The 16691-nt window shown below is 41.7% G+C and overlaps 1 protein-coding gene across 1 annotated transcript; it reads left to right on the plus strand.

Moving 5' to 3' along the window:
- Window positions 1–11462: 11462 nt before the first annotated feature.
- On the plus strand, window positions 11463–16205 carry spaca6 (sperm acrosome associated 6). Its single transcript, XM_085365061.1, has 9 exons — window positions 11463–11676; window positions 11767–11853; window positions 12038–12109; window positions 12336–12359; window positions 12468–12545; window positions 13035–13138; window positions 13526–13682; window positions 15788–15968; window positions 16127–16205. The coding sequence occupies exons 1-9, from the start codon at window positions 11463–11465 to the stop codon at window positions 16203–16205; spliced, it is 996 nt and encodes a 331-aa protein (XP_085221187.1).
- The last annotated feature ends 486 nt before the right edge of the window (window positions 16206–16691 follow it).

Genomic DNA, 16691 nt, shown 5'->3' on the forward strand with positions numbered 1-16691 from the left:
AATGGCAGGATCGTTCTGTCACGGTCTGGAGGGCAGACCGTGGGGGATGTAGGAGAAAGGACCCAAAACGCAGACTTGATGGAATGAACAGTGGGTTTATTTACAGTGAGGTAAATGTACACCACACATTAAATCTCCAAAAGTGCTCCCTCGACTCCCGTGACGTGTCTTCTCCCAAGTGCTGGTATCCCGTGCTCTCTGCCCCTGTGCCTTCACACACCCCGTGTGTCTTGCAGTCCTGTGTTCCACTGTCCTCCTGGGGAAAAACACAGACACAGCCGTTATGGCACCAACTCCGGCAGGCATACACTTTAACAACACTAGAAACACTGACATGGAGTCTAACTCAACGATCCTGCACCGGAGGAAGCTCCATCGCTCTGTTAAGTAGCTCCCCCGACGATCCTGATCAGAAGCAGGTGTGTGGTAAGCTAGGCGTGACCAGCAGCTGGCAGGGCCACACCCATCAGGCCTGCAGGTGGCTGTCCTTCATCCTCCAGCCTCACACACATACACACACCAGCATTGAACACAAGAACACAGTGCAGCAAACATACATCCAATACACTAATAACAATAAAGGTCCACACTGTTCACGAACCCCGAGTCCCCGGAACCGGGTCCGTGACATAAAAGGGTAAGAGGCGGGAAATGGGGACCCATGAGGGATGAAGCAAAAAAAAAAAAGCCAAAAAAGGGTGAGTGGGTGAGGGGAAGGAGGAGTGGGGGTGCACTTTGGGACAGAAGATTGAAAGGGAGTGGCAGAAAAAGAGTGGTTTGGACTATAAATGCATACTAAGAAAGAAACGAGGAAGAGGAGGAAGATGTGCACATATTAACCTAGCTTTTTTCCCCTTTAAGTTACACCAAACTGCAGTTCAATTGGCTCAAGGCTTTCAAGATAGGCTATTCAGTTTCTTCTTTTCTATGTCTCTAACGCTTCTTTGTTGGAAGTCAGATTCCTTAAATCCTGCATACCGGTTTCATGCAGAGAATGCAGAGCTCCCACATATAGCTCTCTTTTGTCAGTGCATGCAGAAACGTTTTACCTTTACATTTCTATAATCATCTTTACTTTGATATCATTTCTTGTTACATTTCTGCCCTGATAAGGGTCTGCTGGAATCCTTTAAACACCATTTGCACAGCATATCATCTTGCCCCAGTTATGTCTGAATGAGTGTTCAGAGTAGCCTATCACTCCTGGCTGGTCTCTGCTGGAATGTATCACTGTGCCAGCAAATGTAGCACCGCAGCACACAACAATTGCAATTTCTACAGAGAGCATCTACACCCACCTAAAAAGTTTCAGTTTAGCAATCATTTTGTAATGTGAAAGAAATTCCTGCTTGACTGTGAAGCAGAAGTCCCCCAGATTTAGATGTAACAGCTGACAGTAGAATTGATGCTTGTGACAGTGTTATGGCAGATGGCCTTTAACTCTCATGAAAACCTGTCAGCGCTTAAGTGAAATCGGACAGTTGATGTGGATGAAATGCTGCAGTCAGTGAATGTAGGAATTTGGTTCAACAATAGGTCGACGAATAATTTTGCTTCGTGACTTTTTTTTTCCAAAGACAAAATTCAGGCTCTGATAGAATAGGAGACTGTGATTGTAATTCTTTGCATGTCGCTCTTCTTAGACAGTCAACCCCTGGAATCGTATTTTGTAGCTGTCAGTGCTGCTCTATTGCAGACTAGTGGCACTGATAGAACAAGGGCCAGAAGGGGAAGTGAGCAGGAGTTTGCCCAGTCACCAGTAGAGGGCAACAAGTCCTAAGAAATGGTTGGAAATACTATGAATGAATGGATAAATTGAAGTTTTTGTAGTACTCACACTTGTATGAGAGGCTTAGATGTCAGGAAAAGGATTTTCATAGTTCTGTTCCAGCATTGTCAAATTTCAGACCAGCAAGGTTTTCTCCTTCCTACACTACATTTGATTACATAAGACATCCTCCAGCATCATACATATGCATGCAGTCTTTGTGCTTTTGTATACATGTGCTCTGTACAAAATGTGCCAATGCAGCCACTTAACATCTACCTTCCCGTGGCATCACTGCAGGACCGGAGGTGAATTTTTGTGTGGTTGCAGCCACCTACAGTTCCCACGTTTCAATCATGATTCAATCATGGTTCAGTCCCCATTTATTACTGCTCAGAAGTAACATGCATCTCTTATTCTTCTTTTCCTGCTATTCATAAAAAAGAAATAGAAAACACGCCACTGAACGAGCTCAATAGAACCCCCCCCCCCCCCCCCCACACACACACACACACAAAAAAACAGCCCTTTGTAATGTCAGTGAATCGATTTTTTTGCCCAAATCCAAGAGCAAACAGAGACGTTCCATAGCACAATGAAAAGTGCACAAAAGGAAATCAAAGGATAAATTCCCATTTGAGTTTGTGCGACTCAGTCTCAACACTTGCTGAATTCTGTAGTGAAGAGGGCACTTACACTATGAATGTATTGCTGAAAGAGTAAAGCGGGGCATGGGGTAGGAGGCAGAAAGGTGAGTATGTACACAGACGCCTACGTCCTGCTGTTGAAATCTTGTCTGGAGTCTCTACAGTCTGTGCTCTGCAGTGTGAGGTAGTTGGTTGTATGGTTTCGCATAATAAACAGCATGGAGATAACTGTACAACCTTCTAGCTTTCCCTGCGGAGTCACTTCTAGCCACGTCTAGTGTACCACCAGCAGAGAGGTAAGTATGTTTTGTTACTCTGTGAGCGGATCTCCTAGTGTTTAATGACACGGCACGTCCTTTTCAACTGCAGCGCCTTTTATCCCCTCAAGGTCTTTATCATGATATTCTCTCCTTTGGGCAAACCCTCATGAAGTCTCTTTCCCGGGTCTGTGTCATTTCATGGGCAATATTTGTGGCAGTTGGATTGTAGTTGTTGGGATGACTACCCGCTGCTTGACAGGTTGTTGGCTGTACAGCAATCAGTGGCTCGTACTGCAGCAAAAATACCCTTAAGACAGGACGGTGAACGTCCATTTTTATCAAGCAGCTGACTCTGACTTTGAGTAGAAACTAATACGTAAAGAAAGAAAAACCCTAGAAAATAATCCAACTGCCCTATATTGTGAGGAAAGGGGCTGCTTAACCCTTTAGAGCCGGTCGGAGCGGGCACGCTCTGTTTTACGTAACTATTTTTAAATCCCGGTAGCTCTGCAATCACGTAAGCTAGCACAATAATTTTTTTTGCATATGAAACCGGAGGAGTTGTACTTACATCTTATGCCATCAGCTTGTCCTCGGTCATGGTTTCCTTCCACATAAAGCTTTGCAAAAACTGCATAAAAAGCGCTTGCAGGAACAAAAACATAATATTCCAGAAACACGCTTTGCCGATCCGATCAGCTGTTCATAACACTTCCTACGTTGGAATAGAGGTCAGCACGAACTTTTGCATGTCCGCCATTACCTGCCCGAAACCGTAAGTGACGTCATTTTCGCGGAAATGTAGTCTTTTTTACCATCAGGGCCTCAGGGCCTATACTGGTCTTTTTAAAAGTTATGTTTGACTTTATGACTTTCTGTGTCGTTTCTGGGATGCTTAGGACTCATATTGCACTGCTGGAAATAGTTTATTTTGATGCATATGCTGCTTTTTTGCAAATTTGCAGTATAATATTTATTTTTGTTTTTCCTGCAGTGTATAAAAATTGGTATATTTCAAAAATAAAACTATGAAGACACTCAAAATAAATTTCCTGTGGTGGGAAACTATTTTGTGCAACTTTTTTGTATTTACAGTGTTGAGAGATAAGCCTCTTAAATTTCTCTAACTACAAATATATGTTAAAAAAGCAAAAACGATTTTCAATTCTTTTGTAGTTTATTGCACTTTTTTGCAATTTATGTAATTACTATGCACTTAATGAATACATATTATTAAAATCTGGGCTATAATGGTTGTATTGATGTATAACAACTTGAAATGCTCCCAAAAATGGCTCCACAGCATGTAAAAATATAATATAAGCTCTGGCGGACTTGGTTCTATGGTAGGTCTTAAAGGGTTAACAAGCTGTTCGCATATAACCACACAGGTTAGTTTAGGTGTTTTTAAAGCTCCAAATGATGAAATAAGACTTCTAATTAATATAAAAATGTAAGACTACACTCGTTAAATGAAAATAACCTACTACTCTCCCCCTCTTTCAGTTACCTCACATAAGTGACATTCATCATACACAGCCTCACTGTGACATTCATGAATTCCCTGCCTGTATTTTTGCACCATTTCACAGTATCCACGGACTGCTGTATACTACCACAGGTTGAGAAGCCTTGCGTGTCTGCCGTTGTACTTATACCCGTTTCATTACCCTGAAACCTTCCCTGCCTCCTCCCCCTCTCCTCTTCCCCTCAGCAAGTCAGACTGGTGGTTCAAACAGCAGCCATCTGCAGTGCGTTACAGTCTCTCCCCCCCCCCCACGCGCCTCCTGGAAGGGGTGGAAAATAGGGGGCATATATCAGAAATGTGCTGATTCTGCACTGTCAGTCGTAGCCTTCTTTATCATCCACCGCGCAACACTGCTCTCTTGCCTGAGCAGACAGTTGAACATCAGACAACTGCTAGGTGTGTGGAGCAGTGATAATAATGTGCATGGGAGGAAGTGCGATTGACCTCGCATGTTGTTCTGTCTGTGTCACATGCTGACATAGTAAAGACTGTTTGCGTTCGCGACCTTTTGTACCTGGTTTCCATCTCTGCATATGCAGCAGGCTGTGCATATGTGTGAACAGATTGTTATGTGAACATATTCTCATGACGTCCGCATGCGCATATGCTCCTTACAAAAACGCCTACAGGAGTTGTTGGGACTGTGATTGAAATGCTACAATCTCTATATGAAGTGCTGCGAGTTCCTTGAAGCGCCCTCTCACTCAGGCAGAAATTCTTACATTACTCTGCCTACATCAGACTTTGCACGATACTTTGTGAAAATCGGCGCTGCCACAAACAGTGCCATGTGCAGTCTCGTGGGGTGCATCGGCAAACTAGAGCATCCTGATCCTAAGACAGACAAGGCAGACATCATCCCAGACTGATGATGTCATCCCTGTGGAGCACTCCCAGTGCTTTGTCTGTCAGCGGCACTGCAGAGTGCAGCTGCAGGCACACACAGACACACACACACCTGTCTGTGACTGTGACGTTATGCATTTGTGACTTGGGTTCGGATACTGCCGTTCTGCTAGAGAGGGACTTTTTCTTGGTTCTTCTGCCAAAATGGCGCCCACATTGCCTCTGTCTTGGAAAGAGGTGCTTTAGTTTACTGGCAGAGGAGAGCAGGCAAAGGCTCCTGCACTCTGAAATCCATCCACAGCCAGAATATGTGTGTTATAAACGCACAGCCGTTTGTCTGTGTGACATTAAAGCGGGATTAGGTGGATTATATGTGCTGCACAAGACGAGGAACTCGCATTCGGTGCAGAGGAATGGTGCCGACCACTGAATGCACAAATCCCAGCAGATTGTGTAAACACGTTCTGTAGTGCTGTTTCTATGCAAATGTATGTGTCTTGCCATTACAGTATGATTGCAGCTATGGAGGAGGATGTTAAAAGTCTGAAGGTGACACAGACTACTATATAGCCTATATGCATGCAGGTTAATTAACCAAGTGTTATTAATGAATGCTCTTTTTCCTGCTTTTTGTATTTATGAAAAAATCCCTTTTGAAATAAGGTGAAGATGGATTCACTTCATTTGCTGTTGGTCAGTTCTTGCTTTTTAGTGAGAAGGCTTTTGAAACTTTCACCTAATGATACAAGCAATCAGTGTGCTTCTATTTATTCCTGCTGTTTTCTTTATCTCCTCGCCTATTTTATTTTTATAGTTGCCAAGGTCTTAACTAGCTTTTCATTACATTGAGGTTTTTTATCAATTCCTCACTGCAGCTACTTTGTGGCCAAAAGCAATGTGTTTTTGTTGTCAGTTTACCCCCATTTGCTCTAAATGTGTGAGGCACTGGTGATATGCTTTGTTGTAAAACATGGTCAGAACACTTTAGAGCCATTAATGACGCTTACCCATCAAGTGTAGTGTTTATGCTCGCTCTCGCTGAAGAGACAGCCAATCAGTGGGTCCAAATTGGATTTACTTTCATTTCTGAATTTCCCTGGGGGCTGTATGATTCTGTTACCCAACAAGCACAATGGCAACTCTCTTTCCTCCCGGAGACGAGCTCAAATATTAGAATCAAACTGCCTTAAGAGATGTGAGCTGATTGAACAAAGAGTGGAAATATTGATTGTATTTGTCCGTACGTGCAAAGCTGTTGCAGTTTTGTTACTTATGCATGCAACACGGGTGCAGGTTTAATGTTATTTCCTCATTCCTCCTTAAGCAGCTCCCCACATTTCAGATTCATTTGGATGAATTCGGCTGTACAGGATGGCTAAATGCATGTTGTTCACCTCTGATGTCAAGCTGTATAATCAAGACGCATTTTACAATTAGCAGAGCTTTCCACCACGGCTTTATTTAGTGTGTTTGAAGTCACTCCAGCTGCAATTTACAGCAGTGTTGGAGCAACACCATAAATCCTGTAATCAATTTGATGACGGTATGATTGCTGTACACATATGAGGAGGCAGTAATGTCAGCCTCTCAGGTTCATGAGACTCCTGGGCTTCATATTTTCTCTCTATTCTCATCCTATTAGAGATTCTGACCCTCCCCCTCCATCCCCACTTTCTGCTAGCCTCCCTGCTCCCCCCCCTCACACATATACACACATATACACACACAGAGTTTGTCTCGTACACACACACACACACATACGCCTGCATGCACTCGCGGCACTCACATTCCCTCTCTCCTTCCCTCACTCACACTTTCACACAGATATATGGAGCTTGCAGACTGGAGCGTGTGTGCGAGCGTGTGCGTGCGTGCGTGCGTGCGTGCGTGCGTGTGTGCCTGCGAGCGTGTTGGGGAGGTTACCGGGTTTGTACGAGACTCGGAAATACGTGTGAGGAAAAAGAGGGAGATGGAAGGATGACGACCAGAGAGTGTAAAAGAAGGAGAGAGAAAAGGAGGAGAGGAGACTTGGATAGAGGGAAAGGAAAAAGAGATGGCTGGAGACCACTTATGCAGCATGGAGGGTAAATGTGCGTGTGTCTGTGTGTGTGTCGTTTTTAACTGTTGGATAGTATGTGCACCAGGCGGGTTGGTGTGTACACGTGAATGTGAGCGCACAAGTAAGTGAGCTCTCTTCTTTTTTTTTCACCCCTCTCTCTTCTTTATTTTCCCCTTGTTTGCAGCTCTGTGTGTTTGTGACAACAGCCCTGCAGAGACAAAAGGTGAAGTGTTGTATAGGTGCTGCTGTTAGTCAGGCAGGTAGGCAGTGAGAAGAAGAATAATGGAATCAATACTATTGTCTGTAACCTACCTGCCACCGGGCTCCCTGTCTGGCCCCGGCAGAGACCATCAGAAATAGAGGGAGCTGAGAGGAAACACAGAAGCACTCTGACTGGGGGAAGAAAAGGAAAGAAGAGGCTGAGTGTAAGGTGAATTTCTTTCTTTTCTTTTTTTTAAAACGCATTTTATGTCACAAGTTCAATGTAGAGTAAGAGTGATATTTTTTTATGCCACTTTTAAAATGCATTATAATACGAAACTTTTGTCGTCACTAATTCACTTCACATTCTTCTCTTTGACTGTAATAAAACATGGTGCATGGAAAAGCATGAGAGCCCTCCTGTAAGTGCCTGTATTTGTGGTATTTATTCTGCTCTTCTGTCTTTGTTGCCGTATGCTGAATAGCCTTTCAATTAGTATCTAGAATCCATGCTCCATGCTGTCGAGGTCATGTCTGCATTTTGTGTCTAAGTTGCCCTTCATTTTAATTCACATTTTCTGTTTGCACCTCATTCGTGCATCTCTTTTTTAATTTATTCCCCTTCACAGCTGTCAATGAATTTCAGTGTTATGACAGGCAATAAAATGACACGCATTTTAATTAACCTGGATATAATCATTTCTGTGAGCTGTGTAATTAACTCAGAGTTTTGTTCTCTGGATACTGACAAGATTTAAACAAATGTTCATTTCCACCTCTTTTGCCGTTATTCCAGTCATTTCGGCTGTTCCCTGTGGTCTGCCCCAGCTGCAACTGTTAACAAAGAAAACCTCAAAAATCGCACCTATGTGTCCCAAAATGTGAAGGCCTGACGTTTATAAAGTTAACCTGTAGGTTTTTCGTGATGCATTAATATGCATTAATGGAGTTCAGTTTAATGCAGCAAACTGATGTGGACACAATGCGTCTCATTTTATTCAAATTAATGTGAATGTATTAAAACAAGATGAAACATTATTTCTCCACAGATGAGCTATGAAATACAAATATTTCCATTTTATTTTGGATTTTAAGGTATGGTCATATGCAGTCTTCTCCAGTCATTCTGTCTGTCTACCAGTGGGTGGCGTTGCCTTCTAATACTTCTACGCAATGACATTTATTTATTTCTTTGAAGTGTTTTATAGTGATATCACCATAGTTTAAGTGACCAAGCAGTGTAATAATGTTATGTCATCTACAGGTGGATTGATAATTTGCATGCCGCCTGTGTCCTGCTCGGGTTCTTCTTTTTTCTTCATAATGTTTGAAAACTAATTTCCTCTTTTGCTGGTAAGTCAGAAGACACATGCTGCCCTGCGTTCAGAAGTGGACAGACAAAGCACAGTGCGACGCCGTAATGATAAGAACTGCACGGAGATCCTGAAAGATGCTTTGAAATGAAAAAGTCTCAGACTGGATGGAGTAATCTGAAGTCCTCTTTACAGCGAGTTGTGGAAAATTTAACAGTCGTATCGCCACAGTTACTAGAGAACAAAAAGAAAATGCGACCTATGCAAAGTATGCTTACATATTTAAATAATTATTTGTCAGCTTTGACAACTTTAAGATTTCAGTGTATGTGTGTTAAGTTCCAGCATGTGAAATGGTCTAGTAACGTATTTTACATGAGCACAAATAGATTTTTAAAATCTCTTCAGCTCAGTGGGCTCAGAAAAGCTATTAGAAACTGTAATTTGTCCATGCTAGCTGAGAAATTATGTTCAAAACTCCTGTGGCATTTACCAACAGTTTATAATTAATTGTTTCCTCTAAATTAATTGTGTCTCCTCCGCAATGAGCTCTCAGCGGCTGCGTTTCTGAGAGTATGTGTGCCTGCTGTTAAAAATGTTACTTTATATCTGATTTGATGAACTGCAGAACAAAAAGATTAGCGTGGATAAAACAAGGATAAATCTGTCATGATTATGCACCGATTATGTTTTAATTGAACTGATCAGCTTTGCTTCTAATCTGCAGCAAACCAGGAGACCGGTTGGTGCCGCAGAATCCAAATGTCAGATGAGGTCATTTCTTTGTCTCGGTGCAGTGACTCTGCAGTTCTCTCATTTAACTCGAATGAGTTTAAACTGCTTGAAACTCTGCTTTGGCATTTTTGTATAATAACTGGATCCGTCTTTACACCTTCTCAGTGTATTTTAATTTTACAGTATGCCCCTCTGTCCCTGAGACCCTTAACCTGTGAGGTCAAAGCAGGTCACAGGTGAGGTCCTCGGGAACAGGGCTGCATTCAGTTTCAACATCCTGTAGAGGAGGGGATCATTTTAGCACTATATTCGACATGATACACTCAGTCTCTTCTACAAAGTATATTTGATACCACTTGGAGTTAAAGTGGTATGTTTAAAAGGAATTTAAGTGCAAGAAAAGTGACAGGCGATACCTGTCACTGTTTCTTCTGGATTTCATGCATCTCAGTATCTGTAAGTGACCGTCAAGACTTTTCAGGTTGAAGAAGAGAACGGCTGCTTGTCCTGCAGCACAGACCATCTCAGGGAGCCAACCCTTCTGGCTGACTTTGTGTTACAGACCTCAGTTGGGGGGCAAAATAAGAAGACAGCCAAGGGTTGTGACCCCGCCATATATGACACCTTCAAAAATCTATGGCATCATTTGTTTTTGATCATGTACAAGTTTTCATACTTGCCTGTTTGTTTTTAACAATTGTATGTTAATAAAATGTGAAAACGTACTCTGTGTATTTCTTTTTTTTTTTTTTTTTTAAATCAAACATGTTATTGGATAATGAACAAAAAATCACTAAATATACTGTATCCCAGCTTTCCCCTAATGTTATCTAGACAGTCTCTGAGATTAGGGAATTCTCTGATCCTGCACTATTTCCTTCTTTTTTTTGTTTTGTTTGTTTGTTGTGTCAAATCTTCCATATACATAAAGTCATCTTTTCTCACAGCCAGACATTTTGAAAGCTCTGAGTGAGTTTGGATATGTAGCAGCAAAAATGATCAAAGTGTCCTTGTCACTAGACACAATTAAATGCCCTCAAACATACACACACACATTCATTTGGGATTTTCCATGTCCAACCATCTGACTAGCTGTCTGACTTTGGCAGTCCTGGAGCACACTCTTGCCTAATATTGATTGGCCTGTCTGTGTGGAGACAGATGAATGCATTAGTACCCAGCTCACCCTGCCACTGGAAATATATTAAGTTCATGTATTAGGCACCCTGTCTGGTTGCCATGGAGATGCACCAGGAGTGAGGGACAAGGGAGAAGGGGTGGTGGTGGAGGGGATGAGGAGGATGGGAGACGAGAGGGGGATACAGGATGCGATGAGGCAGTCGACTTGATTTGTAGTCCCGCTCCCTCTCTGCCTGCCTCTGCCTGTCACTTGCGTGTCCTCCCTTACCTCCTCTTGTCTTTTCTTTGTTTCTGTTTCTCTCACGTTTTTGTTTTTCACCAATTCTATTTTTTCTAAACTTCATCATCAATAATGTGCACTGACTCCTTCTCTATCTCTGCTACCCCATCGATTTTGTTGTCCCTTTTGTTCTTTATTTTCATATTTGGCTTTTTCTCATTCTCCGTCTCGCCGTCCACCCCCCACCCCCACCCCACACCGCCGGGTAGACTTTCATTTATCGCATATTATATATTTCTCTTGGGTTTTCACGTCGGCACCCTTCCCACTCCATCCCCTACACGTACACAAGCATTTAACTCCATCTTCATCTGCCCCTCTCCCTCTCGCTGCCGCCACCTCCCTCCTTGGCTCGCTTCATCTCTGTGCTCTGCAGTAAAACTGGTGCATTGAGGCAGCAGGAAATGGGGACTAGAGACAATAGAATGGTGGGAAATACAGAGAGGAGTCTGTGATGCTCTCCTGTCGTGTCGAGAAAAGATGAGCGTGATACACTTTCAAGACTTTACTTTTATCCCCGTGTGGGATGTGAACATAAATACAGGGCTCTAATTCATCAAGCCCTGAAGAAAAAAGAAAACAAAAACCTTAGAATTTGCACATTTTTAGTCGCTATGAGACCAGGATTTGAATCAAAACACCTACAGAGAAACATTAGTTGAGTTTTTAAAGCTCACATTGAAAGATGCAGACATCTGCTTTGCGGCTTGTGTGTGTGAGCCTGCTGTTGTGCCTGTCTCAAAGCTGCTATCAGTGTTTTGTGGATGTGGAAGACAGTCTCCGTCTGTGCTGGGGTCACGTTTTGACCGAGTACAATGTGAGAAACGTTGACGCCTGCTTCGAGAAGCTGGACCGCATATTCAACAATAATGAGACAGTGATTGAAGCTGGTAGAGTAGGTGCGAAAGAGTTTCTTCTTTGCCAATTTAGGAACAGTTTGTGACAGCATGTAAAAATCTAGGTGATATGTAATTTCTTGATTTTTTTAGGTAAAGGCTATGACATCCAACTGAAGGAAATTCTGGATGCAGAGGTCCTCCGGCTGTTGAAAGAGTTTGACCAAAAGCTGAATAACGGTAGCTAAACACCTGTTTAAGCAGACTGTATAGCTGCATCGATAAAAGAGTAATACATTTGCTAAGTGAGGTCAGAAAAAGAGAAGTTAGAAAAAACAAAAAATGATGCCCCCAGCCACACAATTCCCCAGTATGAATTGAGCCAAATATTTCTGTCTTCCTCCTCCTCCCCTCCATCTATCAGACACTGTGTACGAGCAAAGGTTGCAGACAGCAGCAGACAATTTCATCTCAGCTGCCTCCAAACTGCCTAGAGGTGAGCCACGGACTTCCCTTTTCCTCCATCTTTCTGTCCATAATAACTTATATTAGGTCATCACATCTTACAGTGATCTCTGTACTCTCTCTAAGATGCCAGTTACATTTTTAGAGTCTTTAAAATACCATGAAGGATCCAGAAGGTGGTTTGCTTTAACTGGCTTTCACTCCTGGATGCTGTATCAGTAATATTTATTAATCAAAGTTTTTTATTCTCTTCACAGTCTCTGGATGTATCCCTCCATGTGGTTTGTCTTGATTTTATTGTATTTTTTTTTTGATTCTACAACATAACAATCATTGCTTTTAGAAACCAAATAATAATGGCATCAGTATCGGTTTCATTCACCCATCAGGTTTTCAGAGTGCAGGTGCAGTGTACGACTGTGTTACCTGCCAGTACGACTCCTGTGAATTTCCTCTCGACTGCCCAGGTGAGCACTGTTATTCATATTATTACCTCTAACACATCACTGATTCTGTTATGTCACAATTTCCAACTAAAGAAATAAGTACTAATCCAGATGTGACATATCCTTAAATAGCCCTATTTTCACCTCCATAAGCATCCACTCTTGATCCTTGAAATGCTCTTAGCAAAAAGTGAGGATTTGAAAGAGAGACAGAGGAAAGGTTTTATTTCCACACATTATATCTTTTGCACAGAGCCCCCGAGGTACTCTTTAAGTCCTTGGTTTCTTTATGCAAGGTGACAGTTGACTCCCACACACATGGTATTCGTATCAAGCCTTTACAGCACCGCCACTCTTCAGCATATCATCACTTTTACTCGACTCCTCTGAGACTGGGCTTAAATATTATCATTAAGGAGAGCTCAGGCTGCAAGAGCTGCCCCTGTGCGAATGTTATCTGAGTGTGTGCATTTGTCTGTGTGCATGTGGGTGGCTATATGTTTATTTCAGTGGAAGAAATTAAAGTTATGGAAAACAGCAGGATTCGAATGTGGTGCGACGTGCCATTTGCCTTGCCAACTGATATTGAAGTGATCTGGAGGTTCGCAGAGGAGGTACGCTCAGCATATGGTGAATCATTCAGGGTCACTGTTAAAAGTAACAGTTCAACATTTTTGCAAAATACACACACCAGCTTACTCGAGTTAGAGTTAGACGAAATGAGCAACGTGATTTCAAATCTTTGAAATTTGAGGCTGGAGCTGGAAGACAGTTAGCTCTGCACTACAGACTTAAAGATGTCTCCTAATAACAGGTGTGTTTGTCAGTGCGTGATTTTGCTCAGTTGCCTACAAATTTTTGCAAATTTATAACCACATGAACAGAGTTGACTTCTTGTGACAACAGATTTAATAAATATAAAATACTGAGCTGTTATTATTAACACTTTGTTGTTTGTTTGTGTGAAGCAGACAACAACTGAGAACATTTTAATCCTTCAGGTTGAAACGCAGCAATTGGATCAGTTTAAAGAAGTGACTGTGGGCGTTGACAGGCTCTACTCCATCCCCTCAGTGACTTTGAAGCATCAGGGCACCTACCAGTGTGAGGTGTACTCGGGCCAGCTCTCCTTTATCCGAGTATACTACTATGTCTCAGGTAAAACAGCTGACTTTAGAAGGATATTTGGAAATTTTAACTGATCAAGGGGAGAGTCCTTGTACCAGGAAAAAGGAAACTTCTTCACATTTAAAGCAACATTACTTTGTACCAGAGAAATGTTTGAACACTTGATGAAATAAGTAAATAGGTCCAAACTTTGACATGTATTGAAACTATTTTAAAGATATTATATTATTTACATTGTAGTTTTACTTTTTTTTTTAAATGAGAAAGAACAGCTTAAAAATGTTTTTGAGGGTACATTGAACTTTCATATTCGTTTCTAAATTCGCCATCACCAGTCAAATCTTCTCCCATAAATTTCCAGAGACGTGAGTGCTGGCTCCTGTTTGTCTTGTTCACCACTTGATTGCACTCAGAGACACTCTAAGTAGTTGGCTAGAAAGTCTCTAAAGTCTCCAGTAAGTGCATTTAATTGAAAGCCTTCTCTGTCCAAAATTAGCACCCTCTGGAAAATCACTGTAAATTAGCCACGCACCTTTCTAAATAAGCTGGCTACTGTGTGTCACAGGGAGGCCTGTGACCTCCAAACATACTCCACAGTGTTTATATTTCCATTGTGCTGTGCATGTCCAGGCACTTTGGGACTGCTTTTTATGGTGACCTTCCTGGAAGTGTGGTATGAAGGAGGGGGACTTTAGCCTGAAGTTTAAGAAATAAATAGATGACAGATAAATATATCTACTTTTTTTTTTAAACTTAACTTTTTACCATTGTGTTTGACTGAGACACTGTGCACTGCTATAAGTTTAATATTTATTGGTATTTAAGTATTATTTCCTGGGATGAGAGAAGTTATTAACTATATAGCCAGGAGTTTCTCTCAGGGATTGTTGCGTGTCAGTCTGTGATGCTGAGCAGGTCAGAGGGCTGTAAGGTCCCACTGATAATGGATTTAGCCTGTTGCAGAATTGTTCCTTAGAAGGTTGATTTAGTTTTGAAATATAATATTTAAGTTGAAAACACTAGCTGTTTTGTTTTCTCAAAAAAAAATTTTTTTTCTTAGTTTGATTTTTCTTCAGTTTGTCTAACCAGTCTGCAATGTAGATCCAGCACACTAATCCACTGAAGAAAAAGGGAATAAAAAGAGACTGGACTGTTGAGCTGCTGAGAAGCTTGTTATTTCTGAGTCTACTGCTCAGGTGCGCTTCCAAACATGTTCACATCCAGTAAAATAAAATTATAATTATGATGAACCCAAGGTTTCTAAACACTATTCCACTACTACTGAGTGACCTTGCAAATAAAATATATTTGGAAAGTGTGTTGCTGCGAGGACGTGCTGCCGCAGGTATCTTAATACAGCTGTTGGCTGGCAAAGCAAGCACTGGCTGTTTGGAGTCAAGAGGGAGTGATATGCATGAAAACAAAAGAGGAACATATTAACTAAACTAAAGGCTAACCCATCTAAAGCACTAATAACTAACACTGAATACTAACTAACCTAAAGCACATCCAGTTTGACTATACCCTTGCTTTTTATAGCCAAATTCTTCTTACAGGGAAATAAATCAGGCCTGCTGGATGTATGCCTTTGGTAGCAAAGTTGTTAACACATTTAAAGAAATGTGGAAGAATATATCAGAATGTAAATGAGCCCTGTGCAGACAATTCCCTGTGTACAGATTGTGTTTTACTGAAAAGTGGAGTTAAAGGGGATTTTAGAAAGGAGGAAAGAACAAAAATAACTGTTTGACTATATGAATGCATCTATTAGCATTCATGATTATGCATTTTTACACAGCTTAGCATGTGTAATTATGTATATGTATAATATTATGTGCATCTCACCTCCTGAACATTATATGATTAGTTGAATAATTATTTTAGTTTTCTGGGTTAGCACATTTTTTCTTAAATTATACAACTGTTGAATTGGTGGGTTATAACCCACTAATGATACATGTCAACTACTGTGTACAGAAGACTAACTAACTCTGTATTTGTGCTTAATAAATGAGGAAACTCCTACTAAGCAAATACAATTAAAACTGCAGACTTCCTCAACCAACCTCTTTCACTTCATTCATCGTCGGTTCTCCTCTATATTCCCTGTCTTCATCCCTTCGTGTCTGTCTTAGTGACCCCCCAGATTGTGGCAGGCCACACAGAGCTGCAGGAGACATTTGACCTGTCTCTGCTCCCAGGAGGGCAGTTTTTCCCCGCGTCTGGTGACTCTCCCCGCTCCTTCCTCGCCTCATTGTTACCGCTTCTCGCCGCCTGTTTAACCGCTTTACTGCTGCTGCTGTGTCTCTCCCTGGGGTAAAACAGAACTATTATTTGCACAGTATCAGCTTTAACAGATTTTAACCGCAAAGTCATTTAGACATTCACACCTGTCATATGAATACATGATGCTCCAGGGCGCACAAATGAGGTGGTATTCATGTTTTTTTTTTCTTTTTCTTTGGTTGTTTCAGGGTTCTGCATTGGTTATCCATACAAGAGCAAAGTCATGCTGAAGAAACACATCAGGCTGAAGATTTAGGTTTATTCTAGAGTGTTTGGAAGATGTATGTGACGCAACAAAGGCATTTCATCAAGTCTGCAGAGTGATACGTCATAGTCCAGACAACATGTGTGTCACTCCTTCCACCACTAGAGGGCAGGATCCACCTCTTTATTAGTAGTAGTACTGAGTAAACGTTTTACTACCATAGTGTAGAGTAGCTGGGCTTGCTTTCATATTTGTGTGTGTGTGTGTGTGTGTGTGTGTCCTTGTATGAAAAAGAAAAATGGCCCTCATCACTCGTCATGAAGCAGGAACCACTTTAAACTGACCTTAGCGAGTAACTTTAAGGTACTTTAAGAGCACTTTGACTTTGAGGGTTAGGGTTAGATACTTTGGCTACTCCAGAAGGCAGCTGAGCTTAAAATCAGAGAGATGAAGCTGAGCAAAATATTTACACAGTCGAGGCATCCTGACAGAACATTTTGCCAAGACAGAATTTATTAACTATCAACACAGAAGGACCCGATATCTAG

Source organism: Diplotaxodon limnothrissa, linkage group LG11, assembly GCF_057381915.1.
Source record: "Diplotaxodon limnothrissa isolate DT_005_m linkage group LG11, D_limnothrissa_male_GT1.1, whole genome shotgun sequence".
Lineage (NCBI taxonomy): Eukaryota > Metazoa > Chordata > Actinopteri > Cichliformes > Cichlidae > Diplotaxodon > Diplotaxodon limnothrissa.

What these genes read in the sequence shown, in the direction of transcription:
- spaca6 (XM_085365061.1), top strand. Translation starts at nt 11,463, where the DNA reads ATGCAGACATCTGCTTTGCGGCTTGTGTGTGTGAGCCTGCTGTTGTGC. An exon ending in TGGATGTATCCCTCCATGTG is followed by an intron (nt 12,360 to 12,467) that starts GTTTGTCTTGAT and finishes TTCACCCATCAG; the next exon opens with GTTTTCAGAGTGCAGGTGCA. An exon ending in TCTGGAGGTTCGCAGAGGAG is followed by an intron (nt 13,139 to 13,525) that starts GTACGCTCAGCA and finishes TTAATCCTTCAG; the next exon opens with GTTGAAACGCAGCAATTGGA.